Source organism: Pyxicephalus adspersus, chromosome 12 (genome assembly GCF_032062135.1).
Source record: "Pyxicephalus adspersus chromosome 12, UCB_Pads_2.0, whole genome shotgun sequence".
NCBI classification, from domain to species: Eukaryota; Metazoa; Chordata; class Amphibia; order Anura; family Pyxicephalidae; genus Pyxicephalus; species Pyxicephalus adspersus.
The window spans coordinates 28354547-28368762 of NC_092869.1; the positions used below are offsets into that span (position 1 = coordinate 28354547).

Consider the following 14216-nt stretch of genomic DNA (forward strand, 5'->3'; position numbering starts at 1 on the left):
CTCATTTGAACCTATTCAGACCAGCAGAAGTGATAATACCAATCATGCATAGCACAGATTTTGGAAGTTGTAACTTATGAAACCATTGCACATACCCATATGCATTCTAATAAAACAGCATCTGCTAATACAATCAAACACTTACAATAAATCATCTAACATGCAACTTGAACTTTTCTGGATAAAAAAAAAAAAAAAAAACATACATAGAATCTCAACTGAAATCACTTACAGGGTACCTTAGCTATGTGTGTACTTTTTAAAGTCAACTTTTGTGCCAGATAATTCAGAGCCTGAAAAGTAATATGAATCTAGCAGATTGGTTAACATAAAAGGGAACAGTTCGGCCATATTGGTTCACAAACTCTGCACTGACATCCTTCCTGTAGGATCTTTCATTTTGAATAGGAAAAGTGTATTTGTATCATCTGCAAAACAGGAGCAGGAAGTCTTTTTTTTTTGTTTTTAAGAACATCAGATATAATGCAAGTTACTGTTTATATAATCGAAGGCTATAAAACCACCAAAGATTGTAAGAATGTGTAAGAACTACAAAACGTGACGGGCTTAAAAATTGGATTGCAGAAGTACAACAAGGGAGTGAAGATCTGTACAGACGTGCAATAATTGTCCCTGGGAATGATCCTTCGGGATTTCAGCAGCAGACTGAATCAGCAATGTACAGACAGTGATGTTCTGTTATATGGAGAGAAGAGAGGGAAGGAAGAGGGAATGGAATTTAGCTGCACGCTCTACAATAGAATACAACAGCTGTCAATCTTTAGTGACGTGGCGGGGCAAATAAATACTAAATGATGTTGTAAACACGATACAATTTTTGTTTCAAAATATGGTAAACAATTGTCTCAGGCACCAAAAATCTAATGTCTGGTAAATATTCTCATCTTCCTGCACCCAAATCTTCTATGGTTCGCTCACTGGGGGTATATAAAGACTAAACGCTCACAGTCCGTATATTTTACACTGTAAATGTCCAGACCGATAGGGAACCAGTCAGCCATTTTATACTTTTAAAACATCCTAGGAGTACGTTACTAGAGGCCCCTTCTGTTCACACCCAGGACCTTATTTTTCTTTTAGATTAACAAGTCTAGTCTGATCCTATCAAGCCTAATGAACTGGACACAACTGACCCCGCATGATAAAAAGGATTATTATGGACCCAAAGAAACATGGACTCCATTTACAGTACTCACGCAGGGGAATTATATTAAGGCAGCTCCGCTATGCAGATACAGTTGTACAATGTAAACGTTACCAAATCACTTTGCTGGACTTAATCCTGTGAAATAGAACTTAACAGCTAAAACAGTAACATTGCTTTTTATGAAGAGCTGAAACTTTATATTCCTCAACAATGGATTCCTAAAGAAAGAGTGAGTTTTTGGTTTAGGAAGTAAAACCATTTTTTTTTAATCAGACCTCCTTTGACGTCACCTTACTATGTATTCTTTTATTTAAGGTGCATGTAAAGTGTATATACCTTAAAATAAGAAAGAAATACAGTTTTACCTTTCAGCACAACCTTGTGGAATATTGAACCAAACAGTAGCTGGAACTGTGCAAGTTTGCAGCCACAAAGAAAATAGAGAAATAAAAAAAAAAAAAAGTCTTAGGATAAAGCTATTGTAGACCTTTTTGTTTGCGGTCACAGCGAATAAAACTATTGCTGATGGGGTTTTCATTGAACAATTTTCAGTATGAACAAAGAAACAACACAAGACAGAACATACAATGACCTATTGACACAACACTGGGTGGCCATTTTAAAAGGTCCTGAGAATGTGTCCATTGCTTCAGCAGCATTTAGAAGATAGAGACAAAAAATGAAGATATTCCTATTAACTGCGCCTTTAAATACAGTCTCAAAGAACATGGTCTTCTACTAAATGACCACCACAGTATGCAGTCAAAAGGTCTAGGTTAAGGCAGAAGAAGCCATCTTGTGCAACTCCTCCCACGATCCTTTGCCAAAACAGGTTGTGTATAAGGCCAACTTCTGCCCACACACATAAAAGAAATAAAACAGTATAACAAGACAAACTCTTAAGGGAGCAAAACAGATATAAAACATAAAACATTTAAATCAATAACTTAAAATATTTAAGCAACAAATATAATACTTAGTTCAAAGATATTTGTTAACGGGCTTAAAACAATTCTTAAAAGTTCTGCACACCTGCGAGCAACTGGAAGCAGAAACAGAACTCACAAATGGGTGGCCCAAGCTAAAATGGGACCAGGTATAAAGACCTCAAGTGCTGCTGGTCTGAAGGGTTGCTGGAAAAGATTCATACCAGCGCTCCCCGATTGCTGGTTGTGTGGATTTTAATGACAAATGTACACCTTAAAGTTTATGGTAGTGCTGCAAAGTCTTCAAACAAAAAAAAGGTTTTTGGCTTGCAGTGCACTTGATGCAGAGCACCTATTTTGAACACTGACCCAAACTTCTACAACACAGAGATAGCTTAGAGTTTCTTATCCATCCTCTTCTCTACAGCTTGCAGTAAAAGTTCGGAGTACTGCTGCAACAGGGCAAGAGTTTTGTCATCACCCAAATGCTGCGAGCCATGAGAAGCTGAAGTGTCACCATCTACTGGAAGTTCAAGGTTTTCTCTGTACTCCTCTAATGGAGAGGAGCCTTCACCCGAATCTGTTTGACTCTCCCCCTTTAAGGAATCCAACTCCCGCTTCACAATGCCAAAGGTTTCAGTGAGAAGGCCCGCCATTTTGCATCGGTCCAGAGTTGTTTTAGGGTCAGCTGCTGTCACCTGGAGAGAGCAAACCAGATATGCTTTAGAAACATGTCTTATAGTGCTACAGGGCAAGATTTAACAGCAGCCAAGTGTTTTTATTAATTCAATATAGTGAGGGAAAAGTCAGAACATTTGTCAGATTTTTATTGCCATCTGTCTTCCCATAGAACATTTCTACAACTTCCTGTAACACATTTACTGGCCAGAGACAGGAAGTTAGGAGCTATTACGAGGACACATTTTATTAAAAAACACTTAAGTTATTTTGTTGCTTTTGCTTGGGGAGAATCCCCTTTCTTCCTGTTCAACAGACAAATTTGGAATAGTGGATAAACCTCCACAATAGACATCCAGCAATAAAATCCAGACAGCAGTTCAGATTCATCCCTGCTCTACTCAAAACAAACAGCTATGTTTTAATATAAATTTGCTACATATATATTATTTGAGACAATATTTTTATTGTGTTTATAGCTATACATAGATGTGTGAGGAAATTCACCTACCGATCGATAGAGACAGAGGGCTTTCCGTAAGCTGTCCTGCAACTCAGAGGCAATTATTTCACACTGCTCAAAGCTGACTGGTTGTGCTGAAAAAAGGAACAGTTAGACATGAGTATAAATCTTTGGCCATATTGCTAATCCACAACAACATGAATAATGAAATAATGAAAAGTCTACCAAAACCTTATGTATCGACTCTGAACAGATGCTGCTTGGTTGCATCAGTCCATCCCTTAATTTTAAGTAATTTAGTACTAGTGAATCGGCTTCTGAAATACGCTGTATGGATTTACTTGGTTGCATAGCAAGATTAGGGGCAAAAGAAACTGAACTCAAAAGATTTTAAACTGAAGAGGTGTCTTACCCAGGCAAGATAAAGGTTCACGTTAATGTTTGAACCTCCTCCTGCCTTACCCTTATCTCCCCCCTCTGCCAACCTGCCCATCACCAGGAGCAGAAAGAAATACAGATACCTCAAAGTTCCTCCCACTCCCATATGACAGCTCTGGTCCACAGTCACATAGTGGAAGGGAAAGTTCTGTCAGTGTAAGCTCTACCTGGGATTGACCTGCAGCTTACACAGGTCTTCTATGCCTCACTCCTAGTGGAAAAAAAAAATCTGTGTGTTGGAAGGGTAGACAATGATAATGCAGGATTCAGTGAACATTATCCTTCAAAAGTCAAGCACAAGTTCAAATAATTGATCTTAGAAGCCATGTACAGCAGGAGTCTTGCAGTAGGATCCCTCCACCCAGATTCCCAAGGCTCCCCAACTACTGCATCCATTACATTGTAATACACCTCTTTGTTTGACTTCGCACTTAAGATATAAGAAGTTAAAGAATGATTTAGTTTCGACCTACAGTGTGCTTTCATCCTAACTGGACACTTCCTGTTTTAGCTAAATTAGTGGATTTAAGTATTTTGCTGCAACCAAGCACCCATATATCATAAACCTATGTGTAAAGAAACAAACACACATATACACGGAGATCCAACAGCTGTGCAATAATCTCAAAGAATACGAACAAATCCTTCTACTGAAAATCAAGACAATAAATATGAGTTAATGAAACACTGAATACCATCACATAAACATGTCAGAACACACAATGAAAACTGGAGGAGGCTTTAAGAACCCAAATAAAGAAATAAGGGACCACAGTATGCATCACTACCCTCACTGTTCTTTAAAGAAATAGTGCTATCATTGGGACAAAGATTGTGGGGACTCTTGATAGAGCATTGCAATGAAACCCTCATTAGCAAAACCACACACTTTCTCCCCAACATCAGTGTTCAACCCAGTATTTTTTTTAAGCCGCGTGGGAAAAAAAATTGTAGTTGGGTTGCAGGCCCTGTATTGTGACCCAACTCTTTAGTAACTGCTCAAAAAACAGCCGGATGGTTACTGAAAAGTGACGGGTGGTACGCCTAGCTAAAAGGGGTTGGGGAGAACACTGAACATTCAAATAACTGGTTAACAACAACACAACTATAAATTGTCACAATATATTTTTTATAATGAAGCAGCTTAAACACAAACCCCCTATAGGGAGAAAATCTATAGGAAGCCAGATCTACTGGCTTACACATGCGGGCACACACACACACACACACACATCTAAAAAAAAAACGATTGAAAACAATCAGCAAATATCTCAAATTTAAGAAGTGAAGGGGTATTAAAACTGTGTGCCTCACCATTTTTTATAATGTTTATGGAACGAGACAGATGTGAACAGGACGAAATAGGCCAAAGACTGGACGAAGAGAGATGAGATGGAGTTTGGAAGTCACCCACACAAATAGGAGACAGAAAGGGAGATACCACCAGGGGTTGACCTCTTTGCCCACCTGAATCCAGTGCTGATGCTGCATTTAATGATGGAGATCTGGGTCTAACGGTTTCAACGGGACAGAGTCCTGAATGATTGTCTGGACTGTGGCCAATGGTAGAGGCTCTACCTCTAGGAATAGGTTTAATGAGGTCTGAACTTAAGTCCGCTTTGTGTTGAGTTGTGTTCATCTTAATAACAGGTGGGCCAACTTCTTCAGGACTCCCTTTAGCAGAACCGTGGGTTTCTAATGGGCTTTTTTCACTTCCTCCAGAAGTATGATTGTCACTGCGACAAGTAAGATCTGAAAAAGATGTTCTAGGTTTCCAGCTACACCCTGGCGATCTTGGTGATCGTGGAGACTCCATATCTAATGTACTTCTGGCTCTATTAAAGGAAAGCAATGGTCGGTCTGGCAAAGGCTTTCCAATATCAAGGGTCAGATGTGCCCGGTTCTTTGATTGAAATGTCTTTGGTGTAGCGTTGTTAGCAATGAGCTGCAAAAGAGGTTTAAAAGTAGCATTGTCCTTTATTGCTGGATTGCTCTTGTCAGCATCGCTATTAGGTATTATATCTAGGTCTGGTTCACAAAAGCTTTGTTTTCCATCTGAACCAGCTAATGGCTCCTGTGTATCCCCAATGTTTAAGTTCTCTCCCACAGACACACTTCTGGAAATTTTAGCCATGGAACTTGTTGTGGGGTTCATGTACGATCTTCCTCTAGATGATTTAACATCCTTTGCCTGGAACGGTGAAGGCTGACACTCCACTTTCGTTAGAGTAGCTGGTAAAGTCCGACGATGACTGGCCTTCTGCTCCTTTTCTGCTGCAGTTTGAGTTTGTGGGCGCATTTTAACTGCAAATGAATTACAAGAAAAAAAGCTAATCAAACGATTTTGTAATGTCCCTGTTGTATTTCATCTTTGGTATTTTATTTAAGCAGAGTAGTAAAGTTTAACAGACGTAAAATGGAGATGAGATGGCCACAACATTCTGTATACGTTATGTTATATAACAAAGATGCAATACAAATGTACTTGTTTAAGAAGTCACTGGTCACAAAAGTCCAAAGATATACCACAACTTCTTAAGCTAATATGAAACACTGGTTTCATTCTCCTTTGTGGTCTAACAGAACAAACGTTGACCAAATATTAGTTGGAATACCAACCCACCAAAAGACAAATCTATAAAATTTAAAATACTTAAAATGTTAAGCAATAGTTTTAAGAATCTAAATGGTCTTTGCCAAGCTGGCCATTGAACTAAATTACAGAATTTACAAAATAATGGATACCAATTATTACCCCAATCTCCTGCCCCACACACACGGACACTCCATTTTGCCAATCACTGCCCATAATGACAACATACACTGCATTTTTTTTTTTTTTTGGAGAGGAAAGGGTTTTTAAGCATTAAGTATCAAGCATCAGAAGGGCAATTCTAGTGAATAGAATAATGAGACCTTTAATGTGAAATAAAATCACCTCTATGAAATACACTATTTGCAGGGTCATTTTGAAAATGCCATGTCTAAATATTAGCAATTTCTTTATAAACGTATATTTAGAACACTGGACATCATAGCTGAAAGATGACAACACATAGAATTACTTAGAATGCAGTGGTAAGAGATATTCAGCTCAGTGGTGTCTGCACAAAAAGCCTGATGACATTTAAAGTTTGCTACAACATAGTGTAGAAGATCAGAAATGTAAGTAAAAAACTTAAATGGAACCTAGATCAATAACAACATTTTCATGCATGTGTTGTGCATATAAGCTTACCTTCCTGCACAATATCATGTACAGACTGCGTCTTCCTCATGCTTGACACCACTGGGGAAAATGGGCCAACTTTGCCCATCTTGATTTCAGCCGGCTGTTTCCTCTTTCTCTGATAGGCTGGCTTTAAAGGGCTGGCAGCTTCTTGATCCACTATATTGCAATGTTTTGCTCCATAGTCAGATCCATTAGTTTGTGTAGTGTAAAGAAATGGACTCTGATTATTACAGTCTGGGCTGACCTCCTGATCAGACATTTCTGTGGCACAGAAACATAACAATGATGATTGATTGCCTTGGGCAATGTGAAAACATCTTTCAGTTTTTATAAAGCTGTCATTTGTTAGCTAAAGCAATTTACACATAACCAATCAGGAACTGGCATTTGTAATAATCTGAATCCTATTGATGTGACATAGTAGTGGAGTCCCATCTCTTAGAAAGTAACCTGATTTTTAATTATTTACTGATAACATATTCCTGTAATAGCAGAAGTGTCAAGATTAATATGAAGCTGTTAGGTAATCAAAGCTCAAAGCGGATTATAGACACTTAAAAGAAGCCATAAGGTATTGTCAGAATAAAATAGGTAAAAGCTTTGTGGGAAAAAAAAAAGTTTAACTTTCTAAAACAGCCTAGACAGTCAGTCCTAAGTTATATTCATCATCCCTGGGACCTTTATACTGGAATGACATTTCTGTTTTGACAGGGAGATAATGCATCTAAATAACAGCAGATACCATCTCCCTCATGTAAGGCGTCACCATTATACCAAATCAAGTAAATAATGGTCTAACCCTTACTGGGTTTAATATCATATCCCCTTCACATTAATATCAGTAGCATTCTAAGGTACATGCTGGAATTCTCCATCTCAATATGGAATGGTTAGTATCACACAGGTTTATAACATTAGTGAAATAAATTTAGCAGGGAATTGCAACAACCTGGGCCATTGTTGGTGGACAGATTTCCAAAGTGCTGTTTGAGGAACATTTCCTGATCGGGTGTCTGTGGGATATCACCATCTAGAACTAGGCAGGGGATGTCCAGCTCCTCAACCTCTGCTTGCTCTTCTAGATCTGACGAGTTCCCATCTACACTCAGGGGCTCCGTGCTTTCCGAATCTTCTCAGCAATACAAGATAAAACAGCACCGTAAGTGGCAAGAATTAGAATGCAGAATGGTGTGATGATAATTTCTGAAATGGAGGACTCCAGTTCTTCTACTGACTAGTGCAAGCATTATTGGCATACTATAGGGGGGAATTAATTTAAGTGTACAAGGCATTTTACCACAGTCTACATATAGTTGCAATTATTTGTTTATTCATATGAAATTACCTAAGCCTTTCTTTTCGCAAACAATTATTTCACCTCCAACTGAAATTGTTCAATTTATAATCAAGAAAAAAATCAAAAAAAAAAAAAAAAAACACACTTTCTTAAAAGTAAACACCAGTCAAAATCTAACTTTGCCCATACTTTGCAAATATTAGGTTTGCCTTTTAGGGGGTAACAATATTTTTCTTGTCCACGCACTAAACAGCCCCAATCTGCCACAGAGATACAAGAAACAATACTGGTGGTAGTTTCAGAATTGGGGAAATGTATAGGGCTGCATGGAATGTCTTAGCCATCAGACACTGCGTAAATGTACATGTAATGCAAGAAGATTCTTGAAATACTAGGGCAGGTTGTAATGGAATTTTAAGGTGTTCTAATATAGACTGGGGTTGCCACAGGGAGGGCAAGTACAGAATTATGATGCCTTTTAAACAAATCTGTTATGTTCCTTGGGTATGGGGGGAAAAATCCTTGTGAATTGGCTTTTGCAAAACATAGAAGAAACATATAAGCAGTTATTACAATGTATTAATCCAGAAGATAACAAGTTATTACATAGAGTATATATGTTGAATAGAAAAATAACAAGTTTACAAAACGACAAATTAATATTGGAAATGTTATACTTTTGCGAGATGATCCTTAAATCCTTATAGAAATAGGTTACCGCTATTTTCTTAAAGCTGGCTCTACACTTGGCAAATTTAGAGAATGCTCTTTTAAAACACAGCTGGGAATGTGCTACCTATGCTTTCAATTTTTTCCCCCAATCCCAGTTGATTTCAAAGAAAAACTGATACAGGAGGAATCAGGAACATATAAGGGTCAGTAAGGAAGTGAAGACAAACAGTTCTGTAATGACTTTTGGACAAAGCAAGGAAAATTGCAAACACCTTTCAGAAACTCACATCATATACTAGGTGTACATTCATATAAATGAACCAAAAAAAAAAAAAATACCTCCACCCAAATCTATCAATTTTAATTAAAAAAAAAATGCTATTTCGCCACCTCACAAGTGTTTTACCTCCTAAAAGAATCCATAAACCCACTTACAGCCACTACTCACCTTCATTGGGGTGATCAGGGCTAGACAAGCGGCTGCTGCTGTAATCCACAGAACACGCACTATCTGGGCTGTGCTTCTCTTGTATGTTGTCATAACTTTCATGAGGAAAACCTCTAACCTTAAATTCACTATAAAAAATAAATAATTTAAAGAAAGAGGTTAATTAGATCAGCATGTAGCCGGACTGCGATTTCCATCTGATTTTACGCTTTTCATTCTATAAAACTTTAGATTAAAGTATGATTTGCTTTTGGCTTACTTAGATTGTGCAATAATTTGTTTTTTAAGTTAGTAGTATTATTAGATCCAATAGTTATTTACAGTACTATATGTGATGAATGCAATGAAAATTTTGCAACCTGATAACATTGTTTCTGTGCTCTGTTATGTATCCGAAACCACTATACATTCTTACCTATAAGACTTCAGTTATGCAGCAAGTTGCATGCTGCTTGGACACCTCTCTCATCGCCTGAATTACTTTTTTTAGCAGTATGTACAATAGATCTTCTGATCCCTCTCTGTGCACATATGTGGATCCTGGACACTCACGATCCGGACGCTGGTTCATGGTTTCCTTTCCACCATCCACTCTGAACACCTAGCAAGACCAGTCTTTTGTCTTGACAGGCCATTACAGTTTTGTCCTTTATCTTTATGCATGCCCATTTTTTCCAACACATCACCTCGAACAACTGGTTGTTCACTTGCTGCTTAATATATCAGATTTTTTAATAAAGACCACTGTAATATATTATTCAGGGTAATTGGCTTTACCTGTCAGGGGCTTTAGTGTACTATATAACTGTTGTAAACAGAGGCCAAAACTGTCCACCTTTGCCAAATACGCTTACAAGCAAACACAGATTTACAATTGTGGCATTCATCTGGCAGCCTATAGATGGCACTGCTGCCCAGCCAGACTGGTTTTGTGAGCTCTTTTGACTTGAACATATTACCCATCTGTATTATTTATTATGTGTCTGATATTACTATTCCTATGTACTAGTTCATAGACATAACCAGTACAGATTCATAGTGCTGCTTCAGCATTAATGCAAAGCATGATGTTCAGAAAAAGTCCGAAACTACATTGATACAGAAAAATTATACACATTGACAATCGAAAATCTGGCCTTCGATAGTCCAGTTCCTTCAGTTTTCTGGCATGAATTTTGGAGCGCATTTTCAATGTAGGTACTGTAGTACTGTTTGGCCACTTATGTTTTGACAGCACTGTTCTGCAGAAACAGCTGTTTGGTCTTGCTTGCTAAGCTAAATACACAGTGAGATGTCCCTGCTGCCTGCTCCCTGGATGTGTGCCAGATGTCCGCGGGTGCTGCGAGAGGAAGGCTGGCCTGTGTGTGGAGGGGAGTAGAACCTTCAAAAATCCGTAACTCCTCAGGTCTAGAGGTTGCCGAATTTTTGATTGTCAACCTGTATAAACATGCCATGGTTGTCAGCAAAGTTTATTTGGTTACCTGCATGCGTCCAGAATTTGATCCTCCCCTATATCAGGGTAGATGACACATTCTTTGCCATCAGGTGTATCCAATTCCTGCTTAAAAACTCCCTCCTCACATGACATTAACCGGATAACACGAGGACGCGCTGGGCCACAATGAGGGACAAATGGGTCCTGGAACAGAAAAAAAAAAAAAAAATAGTCTGAAAAAAGCATTTACAGTGGCAAGAGTTTGGGTATTTAGGGCATAGAAGATAAAAACACTGGGAAAAATGCAGCAGAGAGAATTCAACATGCATCTGGGTGGGCAACTGGGTTTTAGTTAAAAGCAAAGCATACACAAAAAAGGAAAAGCGGTAATGGGGATCTAATGTGCATGTAAAGGAAGAAGAGGATGGGCCGGTGAAATGTGAACATTGTGGCAAAACGCCAGGGGGTCTGGAAACCAAAACATTGTTAGTGCATAGCTGGGAGGTCGCATCTGTTCATTGTAAAAAGGAGGTTATACTGAAGGAAAATGTAAAAAGTTACCTTACATTTTAAAGAAATTGGGTCAAGCATTCTAAGCATGCCTACTTTATATATAATACAAAGAACTGTGAGAAGCGCGCTAAGCCATTGCATACTGCTTACCATATTAGCCTGTGCATTTGAATCCAGCATCTTTGTCCCCTGTTCATCATCATACCCTAAAAGATCATTACAGGGGGAGAAAGAATCCAGCTGACGGAGATCGAGCATCGATTTCACTTCAAGGTTTCCAGGCTGGGACCAACGAACGCGCTGTCTGGGTGTCTTATCAAGAGAGTCTGATCGCTGGGCAATGCAAGCCTCCTTCTCCTTATAAACAAAAATCAGCAAAATGTATTAGTTTGGTATGCAAGTTTTTAAAACAAACATCCTTATCGGTTATTTGGTGTTTTTTACAGCTAGGTGAGTCAATAGATAAGGATCTAAGCGTCTAGGACTTTTAATGCCAATCTGCAGCTTCAAGATACGTTCTTGTATTATAAGCATCAGATTAATGTGGTGAGTGAATCTAATTTATGAGACATTTTAAAATGGTAATTTTGCCTAAGCAAAAGCCTGAAAATGTTCTCTTAGCAGTAACTATGCCTAAATAGTTTTCTGTAGCCTTTCTGCTGTGCATTAGCAGTATGAGATGATCCATGGGATTATTTCCTTTGACTGCTATTCAGACAGGATTTGAGGTAGAATTTAGTAAGATCACAACTGTGCAGCCAAATGTTCTGAGGGCTGCTGAGGAGGATGCTATACGTTATGAGATGAGGAAGAAAAGCCTTTATATCCTCTGCCATCATGGCCACCATCACACAGACACAGTGATGAAAAAGTTACATGGTAGATCACTAATGATGTAAATAGCCTCAGCTAAGATTAACGTAGGAGATGGAAAACAGAACACATTTGGTAAGTGAACAGTCTCTACTCCTTTAGTAAACTGACCCCAATAAGGGGCAGAATAAAGTGGTCATCTGAGTTTAATGATCAATGCAGTCAATGTAATTACAACACACCAAAATTAAAATATGCTACCAGCATATCTGTTGCATCAAAAAGCCAGTCAGTGCAATGAATGGGGCCACACAAGGCTCCTTTGTCAAGTACGTGATGTGTCCACCTAATAAAACATGGGACATTTTGTATGATATTAGTTCAAAGACATATCTACGTTAAAATTCATATCTCCCCTTCTTTTGTTATTTCCCCCACCTCCTAGTTTATAAGCTTTTCGGGGCAGGGTCCTCTCCTCCTCCTGTGTCACTGTTTGTATCTGTATGTCATTTGCAACCCCTATTTAATGTACAGCGCTCCATAATATGTTGGCTCTATCTAAAGAATGTTTGAATATAATAATAAAATAATAGTAAATTGTAAGTAATTTTATGATATATTAAAAAATCTAAGGTGTGCTAGTAACATTTCTTTTAGAAATACTTACATTTGAACACATATGTTATATGCAACCAATATCTTATGTACAGTTCTTCTAATCATGAATCTGTATTCAATCATGTGCTCTCATTTAAAACCATTTGTTTTAAAATATTACAAGACGCTTGGAAGACTTACTCTCTTCACTTCCCAAAATGATCCACTTCTTTTAAAGGAGTCAACAATAATATTTGTGGGTTTTTCCAAACCTAAAAAGGAAATAATGTTATTGGAAAATGTAAAAATATATTCCAAGTAAAACTACATAACCCAGATTGAAGACGGAAATGTGATTAAACTGCACTAATATTCATGGAATACTCAACCAAAAAGTAATGAGCAAACAGAACATGCCATTTGTCGGCACAGTCATGGTGTAGACTTCAGATCTTGTTTACTTTATTTACAGTGCTATGATTGATGCCTATTAAACGTCAATACTTCCTGACCTCATTAGTTGCCCTTTATAGAAAGAAAGATTATATAAATTTGTAAGCAATGTATATTATTGAATTTAGACATACATTTTGTCTCCTCGTTCTGCTTCTTAATGAAGATAGTAACTTGTGCAGCAGTGCCGAGAAAGGAGCATACTAATAAAATGAGTGAAAGATAAGCTTATTGGTTTGCTTTTATCTTTTCTGATTGTCCAGCACAGAAATAAATAAATAAATCCTCTAAGTCTTACTCAACTATAGCAGAGTAAGAGGAGCAGATAACAGCTTGCATATATGCATTTTGTCTGTGCATTTAGGAATTGGCTGAAAGTAAACCAACTCTAAAGTCACATCTTCACCCAGCTTTTGGATATGGGATGTTAAGGATATTTGCCCTTTTTGTTGGCCGGGCTGGAATGTCATAACTCAAAATATACAAGTTCATTCATACTGTCACTGAAATGCCAAAAATGTATGTTACCTGCCTGTTCACATTCTTCCTTAGAATGCACAGCCTAAGTTTTTTTTACTAGAACCATAAACATAGCATAGCATTTTTCTGCAAGAGTTAACTGTTTGCAAGTTAGGCTCCTCAGGTATTTCAGAGAACCACCATACGTGACAACTTCAACTGATACACAAAATCTCCAATCATAAACGTACTAAAATGCCCCAGAACGTAACCTCACAGCAGCAAAAAGCCTCAAAAGCTAAAAGCCTGTATGAAAGGAAGGGCTCGACTGTTGCAAATGGTGAGGTTTACCTTCATTTACAGAAAAAACATGTAAACAATATGGCTTTTTGTAAAAACACAAACTAGTTTTACTAATGCAGAATACATTTGAAGTTTATTGATACTTTACATGGCAAAGAATAACTAGAATGATTGAAAAGTCTTGCCTGTGATCTCCTCATCGCTGCCTTCATCAATCCCCTCTTTGTCGCTGTCAGATGACAGTGCAGGGACTGGACACATCACAGCAATAGTCTCTCTTCTGAAACAAAAAGAACACCTTGGTTAGCCAATAAAAATTAG

General features: G+C 38.0%; 1 protein-coding gene across 1 annotated transcript in view; it reads right to left on the bottom strand.

Moving 5' to 3' along the window:
• Nucleotides 1-1748: 1748 nt before the first annotated feature.
• Nucleotides 1749-14216, bottom strand: part of MAPKBP1 (mitogen-activated protein kinase binding protein 1) — an 80107-nt gene continuing 67639 nt past the window's right edge. The window contains exons 19-28 of the mRNA XM_072427647.1: nucleotides 14081-14199; nucleotides 12882-12952; nucleotides 11421-11627; nucleotides 10804-10961; nucleotides 9323-9450; nucleotides 7831-8034; nucleotides 6912-7202; nucleotides 5141-5977; nucleotides 3284-3369; nucleotides 1749-2792 (exon numbers count right to left, since the gene is read on the bottom strand). Coding sequence (XP_072283748.1) covers nucleotides 2490-2792; nucleotides 3284-3369; nucleotides 5141-5977; nucleotides 6912-7202; nucleotides 7831-8034; nucleotides 9323-9450; nucleotides 10804-10961; nucleotides 11421-11627; nucleotides 12882-12952; nucleotides 14081-14199 — 2404 coding nt within the window. The 3' untranslated portion in view covers nucleotides 1749-2489. The remainder of the gene's footprint in view (nucleotides 2793-3283; nucleotides 3370-5140; nucleotides 5978-6911; nucleotides 7203-7830; nucleotides 8035-9322; nucleotides 9451-10803; nucleotides 10962-11420; nucleotides 11628-12881; nucleotides 12953-14080; nucleotides 14200-14216) is intronic.